Source organism: Carlito syrichta, unplaced genomic scaffold (genome assembly GCF_000164805.1).
Source record: "Carlito syrichta isolate Samal-C Ts95f unplaced genomic scaffold, Tarsius_syrichta-2.0.1 Scaffold106255, whole genome shotgun sequence".
Taxonomy (NCBI): Eukaryota; Metazoa; Chordata; class Mammalia; order Primates; family Tarsiidae; genus Carlito; species Carlito syrichta.
In genome coordinates, this window is record NW_007050351.1 from 126919 (window position 1) to 136673 (window position 9755).

The 9755-nt window shown below is 43.0% G+C and overlaps 1 protein-coding gene across 1 annotated transcript in view; it reads left to right on the plus strand.

Annotated features, from left to right (window-relative positions):
- The window catches only part of KCTD19 (potassium channel tetramerization domain containing 19), a 49001-nt gene that overhangs the window by 20852 nt on the left and 18394 nt on the right, over nucleotides 1-9755 (plus strand). The window contains exon 5 of the mRNA XM_008066699.2: nucleotides 4265-4558. Coding sequence (XP_008064890.1) covers nucleotides 4277-4558 — 282 coding nt within the window. The 5' untranslated portion in view covers nucleotides 4265-4276. The remainder of the gene's footprint in view (nucleotides 1-4264; nucleotides 4559-9755) is intronic.

The following is a 9755-nucleotide window of genomic DNA, read 5'->3' on the forward strand; positions in this document are numbered from 1 at the left end:
AGCCCCGCCCCGCCGGCCAGGCCCCGCCCCGCCGCGCGCGCCCGGGTGCTCCCGGGGACCGTTATTGGGCGGGTCACGCGCCTACCCACCGCCGCAGGAGCTTCAGTTATGGTATGGACGCAGCCCTGGCGGGGACGGCAAAAAGACTGAAGCAGCGAGTGAGGGGTGCTATGGCCCCGGATTAGGGCTATGGGGTTAGGGACCTGGCTCTGGGACGTGCGCTGGGGGAAGAGGAGGGCCCCAGCTTTGAAGGATTTGTGGAGCTATCTCTGAGGGGTTAGAAGTATGCGCTGCCTTGAGGAATGAAATGTTCTTCTGGCAATGAGGATTTGGGGGACTACAGGTCTGAGGGCTGGGATGTGCCTCTTTGATGAGGTGAAGGACTTAGTATCTCAGCGCTGGGAAATGCTGACTCTGGGGTATGGCCAGAATGAGCGTGAAGGGGGGCCCAAATCTGTAGGATTGTGGGGCGGGATGGGGAGCCTCAGATCGAAAAGTCTGAGAATCTTGGCCCTGAGAGTTGAAGTCCTGTCTCTTTGGAGCATGACGTGGTTCTAGCTCCAGAAATTGATGTGGAAGGAGCTCCTTTTGGGGGAGAGGGATCAATGTGGAAAAGAGAGGTGCTCTTTGGGATGGAGTGGAGGTGACTATTTTAAGGCTGCCCCATTTCCTGCAGTCAGTCTGACAAGAAGCTTTTTGTTTTTCTGGTACTGTGCCCCCCTCTCCCCCAAAACTTGCCTGTGACTGGGGGCTCTTCACAGGCAGAGATAGTTTTGCACTAACCAGCTTTTGAGCAGTCTTTGGGAAGAAAAGTTTTGGGGAAAGAACAGCTACATCTGTCACCTCTATCCTCACTCCAGCAGGCGTCTCTCGAGTCCACCCATGGATGTGTAAGAAGGAGGCAAACTCTTGAGCCAAGACCCTCTTGTCACCCCCATACTTAATAAGAAAACAGGAACCGAGACCAGAACTAGGAATCACCTTCAAGGAGTAGGTTTTCTTTAGCGCCCAACTTCTGCACATTCAGCACCTCCACCGAGCCCTCAACCACCTAGTCGCCTTTAAGGAGAACAAAAAACAAAACCAGGAGTTTTTGTATATTCATGTTTTCTGGTCTGGGTGGGGCTCTTAGTTACAGTTTGTTACCTCCAACCTTAGCCACTTCCAGAAGGACCAGGGCTCTCAATCCTAGGTTAACTCATTAGATTCACTTTTCCTGCTCTGCTCTTGTCACTTCACAATTGTAATCTTTCTTTTTCTTGCCCCTTTTAACTCTTCTAGTCTCAAGTGTGGCATATATAATTGCTCTTCTTTATTTCTGAATATTTAGACTAAGCTTACTGTAGGAAAAATGAACCCTACTTCCTTTTTTTGTTGCATGTGTTTATTGTCCTTTCTCAGCTATGAAAATAGGAGTTGCAGATTTTTGTTGAAGTAGGGGGCTTTTCCTCTCTTGAGCAAACACCTTTTACATTAACACTCTCCCCCACAAAGTTTTTATGCAAATTTGTAAACATTCAAAAAGGTTGAAAGACTTGTACAGTGAGTGTCATATACCTGCTACCTACATTCTACAATTAACATTTTACTGTATTTGTTTTATCACATGTCCATCTGGTCATTTCTCTACCCATCTTATTTTTTGATTCATTTCAAAATAAGTTGCAGATATTAGTACTTTACAACCCAGTAACTTTAGCATGCACGGTTTTTAACTATAATCAGCATAGTGTTATGGGTTTTTTTAAAGTAAAATTTTATATACTATATACTTTTTTTTAGTTGGAGTCTCTGTTGACCAGTCTAGAGTGCAGTGGTGCCATCACAGCTTATGTGAGCCTCCACCTCCTAGGCTCAGGCGATCCTTCTACCTCGGGCTCAGAGTAGGTGGGACTACAGATGTGTGCCACCCTGCCTGGCTAATTTTTTACTATTTTTTTGTAGAGACAAGGTCTTGTTATGTTGCCTGGCTGGTCTTAAACTCCTGGGCTCAAGTAATCCTCCTGCCTTGGCCTCCCAAAGTACTGGGATTACAGGCATGAGCCACTCCACTTGGCCCTATTTACCATTCTTTACATTTTTTTTTACAAAGGTAGTGCTTTTTGTTTATTTACAAATCTGATATGGATGGTTTGTATGTTTGACAGCTTTCTCTTTTTCTATGTTGTTTATAAGCTAGGTCATCTTGAAGCAAAGTAGACAATTAACTTATAAACAGATGGCCTTAAACTTTTTTCAACAACCTCTTGCTTAACAGATGAATAGATGACCACAAACTTTTAATTTTTTTTATTAGAAAATATAGTTTATTTAGAAAGTAAATTGGAAAGAGAAAGAGGAGAGTCACCTCCCCAAGAAGGCCAAAGCTCAACCATAAACTTTTAACAGTGTGCTGAGGAAGGTTAATGATCATTGCTGCCTTTGTATATATGAAAAGGCACTCATAGCATTCAGCCCCCAATAATGTAATGTCTCTGGAGGTAAGCTTCCAAGAGAGCTCTGCATGTGTTCAATGGAGGAGTACCTCATCACAAGTCTCTCTCTTTTTAACAACTTTATTGAGCTATTATTCATATACCATCCAATTTACACATTTTAATATGTACAATTCAATGGGGTTTGTGTGTGTGTGTGTGTTTACAGACTTGTAAACCATCACCACAATCAATTTTAAGACATTTTCATCATTCCTAAAAGAAAACCCATTCCCAGGGTAGCCATACCCTGTTTTCCCACAACCTCTCCAGCCCCAGACAACTACTATTTGTCTCTTTAAATTTGCCTATTTGGCACATTAAATGTGGATGGAATCATATCATATAATATATGATCTTTTGTGTTTGGCTTCTTTCACTTGGCATAATGTTTCAAGATTAATCCATGTTGTAACATGTATCAGTACTTCATTTCTTTTTTTTGACAAATAATATCCCATTGTATGGATACACTACATTTTGTTTATTCATCAGCTGATGGACATTAGGTTCATTTCCACCTTTTGGTTATTATGTTTTATGAACATTAGGCTAAACATTTTAGTGTGGATGTATGTTTTCATTCTCTTGTGGATATACCTAAGAGTAAAATTGCTGACTCAGAGAGTAACTCTGTGTTTAACATTTTGAGGAAACACCAAACTGTCTTCTAAAGTGGCTACACCATTTTACACCTCAGCAGAGTATGGGGGTTCCAATTTCTTTGTTATTATTTATTGTTTTGATTCTACCCATACTAGTGGGTGTGAGGTGGTATTTCATTGTAGGTTGTGAGTTGCAATTTTCCTGATGACTAATGATGTTGAGCATCTTTTTATATGCTGTTGGTCATTTGTGTCAATTCTTTTTTTTTTTTTGGAGTTGGAATCTCACTTTGTCATCCAGACTGGAGTGCAGTGGCCGCTCCCAGCCACTGCAGCCTCTACCTGCTGGGCTCCGGCGATCCTTCCACCTCAGCCTTCCAAGTAGCTGGAACTACAGGCGCGCGCTACCACGCCCGCTAATTTTTGATTTATTGTAGAGATGAGGTCTTGCCAAGTTGCCCAGGCAGGTCTCAAATCCGTGGGCTTAGGCAATTCACTCACCTTAGCCTCCCCAAGCGAGGGATTACAGGCTGAGCCACCAAGCCCAGCTATTTGTGCCAATTCTTTGGGGAAATATCTACTTAGGTGCTTTGCCCATTTTAAAATTTGGTTGTCTCTTTATTATTGAGTTATAAATGTCCTTTATATTTTCTTGAAATAAGTTAATTATCAGGCAAATGATTTGCAAATATTTTCTTCCATTCTGTGGATTATCTTTTTTGTTGTTGTTGGCTTTTTTTCTTAGAGACAGGGTCTTGCTCTGTCACCCAGGCTGGAGTGCAGTGGCGTGATCATAGCTCATTACAACATCAACTCCTGGGCTCAAATAGTTCTCCCATCTCAGCCTCCTGAGTAGCCAGAACTGTAAGTGCAGGCCACCACACCCAGCTAAATTTTTTCTTTTTTGTAGAAACAGAGATCTTGCTATGTTTCCCAGGTTGGTCTTGAACTCCTGGCCTCAAGCAGTCGTTCCTCCTCAGTCTCCCAAAGCTCTGGGATTACAGGTGTGAACCACTATGCCAGGCCTGGACTTATTTCTAATAGTTTTCTAGTGAATTCCTTAGGATTTTCTATATACAAGATCATGTTACCAGCAAATAGAGATAGTTCTATATCTTCCTTTCCAACCTGGATGCTTTTTTATTTCCTTTTCTTATAACAGTTCTCTTTTCATTCTCCCTTTAGGAAGAATCTGGCATGCTTCATGAATCAGCAGAAGATTCATTTCATTTTAATGTTGGGGGTTGGCATTTCTCAGTTCCTAGAAGCAAACTCGCTCAGTTCCCAGACTCTCTGCTGTGGAAAGAGGCTTCAGCCTTGAACTCTTCAGAAAACCAGAGGCTATTCATCGATAGAGATGGTTCCACATTTAGGCACGTACATTATTACCTCTACACCTCCAAACTCTCCTCCAGTTGTGCAGAACTGAACTTGCTCTATGAACAAGCACTGGGTTTGCAGCTGATGCCTTTGCTGCAGGTAAGATACTTTTTTTTCCCCCAAGAGTGGTGATCAGTAACATAGGCTTTACAACACTAAATGTTGTTTCCTTGTATATATTGGTTGCTGAGATGACCCTCTTTTCTTTTCTTTTTTTTTTTTTTTTGAGTTGGAGTCTCACTCTGTCTCCCAGGCTGGAGTGCAGTGGCATGCTCACAGCCACTGCAGCCTTGACCTGCTGGGCTCAGGTGATCCTTCCACCTCAGCCTTCCAAGTAGCTGAAACTATAGGAGCACATCACCATGCCTGGCTAATTTTTTGATTTACTATAGAGATGAGGTCTTACCAAGTTGCCCAGGCTGATCTTGAACCCCTTGACTCAGGCAATCCTCTTGCCTCTGCCTCCCAAAGTGCTGGGATTATGGGCTTGAGCCACTGTGCCCGGCCTTATTTTTTGATTTATTGTTGAGAGGTCTTACCAAGTTGCCCAGGCTGGTCTCAAACCCCTGGGCTCAGGCAATATTCTTGCCTCCGTCTCCCACAGTACTGGGATTACAGGCGTGAGCCACTGCACCTGGCCAAGATGACCCTCTTGGTGGGCGTGATGAGTACATTAAAGTAATAAACAATTTCCTCATTAGTATAGTGGTGAGAAGACAAAAAAAAAAGTGATAAACAATAATACACTGGAATGGCATGTTCTTAATAAAGGATCTCATCCCAACTCTGCTTTATCTATACCAGTAGCCCAGCTGAAGTGGTGTTTATTCATCAAAGCAGAGTGTAAATACAGCTGGGAACCAACAGCCGACTCAAGCTAATCAACAGCTTCACACATTTCCGCCACTTTCCCCACTTCTAAGGCCAATCAGATATTCAGGGTTTTGACTAAAGGGACAAACACTTTGCTTGGAGAAAATGTAGTTTGCCAGTTCTTAGACTAAAGACCTTTTTCAGGCAGCCCAGCTTAATGTATTCAGCCAGTATTTATTGAGCACATTCTGGGTTCCAGGCACTATTCCTATGGGCCTTTAGGGAAAAATATGGAATGATCCAATAAAATTATAATGTGAGCCATGCATGTGAACAATGTGTATAATTTTAAATTTTCTAGTAGCCACATTTAAAAAAGTAAATGATGCAGGTGACATTTGTATTAATATACATATATATATATATTTTTTATTTTTTATTTTTTTGAGGTGGAGTCTCACTGTCGCCCAGACTGGAGTGCAGTGGCTGCTCCCAGCCACCGTAGCCTCGACCTGCTGGGCTCCGACGATCCTTCTGCCTCAGCCTTCCAATCTGCTCACCTCAGCCTCCCAAAGGTGCGGGATTACAGGCTGTGCCACCGAGCCCGACCTGTATTAATATTATTATATTCAAGCTGGGCTCGGTGGCTCAGCCTGTAATCCTGTGCCTTGGGAGGCTGAGGTGAGTGGATTGCTTGAGCCCGTGGGTTCAACACCCACCTGGGCAACTTGGTGAGACCTCATCTCTACAATAAATCAAAAAATTAGCCGGGTGTGGTAGTGCGCGCCTGTAGTTCCATCTACTTGGAGGGCTGAGGCGGAAGGATTGCCGGAGCCCAGCAGGTCGAGGTTGCGGTGGCTGGGAGCGGCCACTGCACTCCAGTCTGGGCGACAGAGTGAGACTCCAACTCAAAAACATATATATATATTATTATATTAAATATATTCAAAATATTATTCAATATATTGAAAATAGTATTTAACATGTAATCAATATTTAGAAATTGAAATATTTTATATTCTTCTTTTGTACTATCTTCAAAATCTGACATATGTTTTATATTTACTGCACATTTCAGATTCAGACTACCACATTTCAAATAGAAAATAGCCACTTTTGTCTAGTGACTACCATATTGGACAGAACATATCTAAACCATTCTAAACTGTTGGTGTCCCTCACCACAGAGTCCTTCAGATTCAACCCCTAACAATAGAAATGGGACTCTGCCTCCTGCTAATTGAAGTTCCCATGTACTCAACGGGTGGCATATCTTACTCAGGATTACCTGTAACAAGGTAGGCTTTGTTGGAAAGTCATGGAGAATGAGCCAACGAGCAGAATAAGATGAGAAGTTTCTGGAGAACAGGCACCTGGACTTACACTGCTGCTCTGCTCTCCACCCTTTCCCCATCCCCTACATTCTCACCCCTTATCTCTTCTACCCCCCACTCCACCTGCTCACCCCAATCCCACTCCTAGTCCATAGCTTTGGCTTCCAAGGGGTACACTTGATGCCTTTTAGTGTCTTGATTCTAATTGTAACACTTACTGTGTAATGAACACCAAACTCACACCAAGCTCTGGAGAAATAGGAGTGAATCATATGGCTGTATAATGACAGCTGTGCTGTGAAGAATAGAGCGGTGCTTCCTGTGTAATAATGAAGGAATATGGCTTTTTTTTTTCTTTTTTCTTTTTGTGTGAGCTGGAGTCTCACTCCATCACCCAGGCTGGAGTGCAGTGACGCACTCACGGCCACCCCAGTGTCAACCTGCTAGGCTCCAGCGATTCTTCCACCTCAGACTTTCCAGTAGCCAGAACTACAGGCATGTGCCACCATGCCCAGCTAATTTTTGATTTATTGTAGAGATGAGGTCTCACCAAGTTGCCCGGGGTGGTCTTGAACCCTCAGGCTCAGGCAGTCCACTCGCCTCGGCCTCCTAAAGTGCTGGGATTACAAACTGAACCACCGAGCCCAGCCAGAAGATGGCATTTCTGTATTCCAGGACTTTTTGGGATTTCAGATTGTGTTTATGTGATTTTATTTATTTATTTTTTTGTAGGTTGTTTTGTTTGTTTAAGTCTAAGTCTCACTTTGTTGCCCAGGCTGGAGTACAGTAGGCATGATCATGGCTACCACAGCCTCAACCTGTTGGGTTCAGGCAATCCTTCTGCCTCAGCCTTCCAGGTAGCTGGAACTACAAGCACATGCCTCCATGCCCAGCTAATTTTTTTATTCATTGTAGAGACAAGGTCTCGCCAAGTTGCCCATGCTGGTCTTGAACTCCTGGACTCAGGCAATCCTCTCATCTCCACCTGCCAAAGCTCTGGGATTACAGGCCTGAGCCACCAGCCTAGACAACATAGTGAAACTTCATTTCTACAAAAAAAATTTAAAAAATTAGCCAGGTGTGGTGGAGCTTGCCTGTAGTCCCAGTTACCCAGGAGGCTGAGGCAGGAGGATTACATGAGACTGTGGTAAGCCATGATTGTGTCACTGTACTCCAGCCTGGGCAATGGAGTAAGACCCTGACTCAAAAAAAAAAGAAGTTATGTGTTCAAGCCCTCAGCCTCCCAAAATGCTGGCTGGGATCATAGGCATTGCACCCGGCCGGTTTTTACATTTTTAGATGTTTGAAGAAATTCAAAAGAAATATATTTTGTGCCCTGTAAAAATTACGTGAATTTCAAATTTCAGTACTCACTGATAAAGTGTTATTGAAACACAGCAATGCTCACTTGTTTATGTATTATCTATGACTACTTTCAAGCTACAAAACAGAGGTGACAGTTGATGGAGACCATATGGTTAGCAAAGCCTAAAATATTTACTATCTGGCCTTTTACAGGAAAAAAATTGCTGATCTCTGGCCTAGACTTCAGCAGGGTAAGGAAGGAAGCAGGAAGACCAGTTAGGAGGCTTCTGTAGTATCCACATGAAAGATAATGGTGATTTGGTCTATTGTGATAATAGTGAAGTTAAAAGTGTTCCAATTCTAAATATATCTTGATGGTAGAACTGACAGGATTTGATGATGAGTTTAATGTAGGGTGAGAGAGAATGGACAACTTTGCTTTTTGTTTTTGTTTTTGTTTTTTTTGAGTTGGAGTCTCACTCTGTCGCCCAGACTGGAGTGCAGTGACCACTCCTGGCCACCGCAGCCTCGACCTGCTGGGCTCCGGCGATTCTTCCACCTCAGCCTTCCAAGTAGCTGGAATTACAGGCATGCGCTACCATGCCCGGCTAATTTTTTTAAAAATTTATTATAGAGATGAAGTCTCGCCAAGTTGCCCAGGCAGGTCTCGAACCCGCGGGCTCAGGCAATCCACTCACTTCAGCTTCCCAAAGCATGGGATTACAGGCTGAGCCACCGAGCCTGGCTCAACTTTGTTTTAATCCTGAGCAACTAGGTGAATGGTGGATTTTGAGGAATGTGTATATAGATCTGGGGGGAAAATCAAGACTCAGGGTTTGAACATGTTAAGTTTGACAGGCAATGAGAAGACAATAAACATCCAAGTGGAGATGGTAAGAATGCACTGAATGTACCGGTCTGGAATTCATAGGAGCAGTCAGATCTAGAGATAAAATTTGGGCGTCATCAAAGCCGATATGTAAATCCATGAATCTGGATGTTTTGGAACATTGTATATTCTTCATAGAGGAAATACAACATAGTCATTACAGGTCTGTACATTAATATTACAGGACTTCCTTGAACTTTCTGTATAATTTGTGAAGGCTACTTTACCTAAATGTAAACTGTTTTGAGCCTTTCACATGCCATCAGCCTGGGTGGGAATCACAGCTGCAAAGTGTGGGATTTCCCTTCAGGGTCACTCACAAAGGTTCAAGGTTCATGGCAGATTATTGATTCTTTTTTACTTGCCCCTTGAAATCCACTGAGGGTGTAGTATATTGACAGGACATGCTACTGGTGTTTTCTTTTTCATGCCTTCTGGGGACTTCTAAATTTGGAACATTACGTTTTTCCACTTGTGAGCATTCTGCTACTAGCAAGCAACCCAAATACGCCTTCGTTCCTTGTGCTCAAGGGAGCCAGGGAGTTTTTATGTTGATCACACAAATAATGCTTTTAAGAAAATAGACTAGCCGCAGTCTCACATTTCCTATTACTCATGATGTAATGGACGGATTACAACTGTGATCTTGGAAAGGAAGGCTATTACATAAACATCAGATATTCATCCCAGCAGTGTAGCTTGCCTATGGAATGGGTAAGTGAACAATTCAAGTGCAAACTCCTGGACATGGCATCAGGGCTTCTCATAGGCTGGCCCATTTACTTGCCCAGGCTCATATCTCAACACATACACACGCCTATATGCATGCATGACCACATACACACACTCTCTGAACTTCAGCCACGTCCCAAGCACCTCACATGCTTTCTCTCTATATCTTTTCACTTGCCATTTCATCTTCCTAGATTTCATTCCTTTTTTTTTTTTTTTTTTT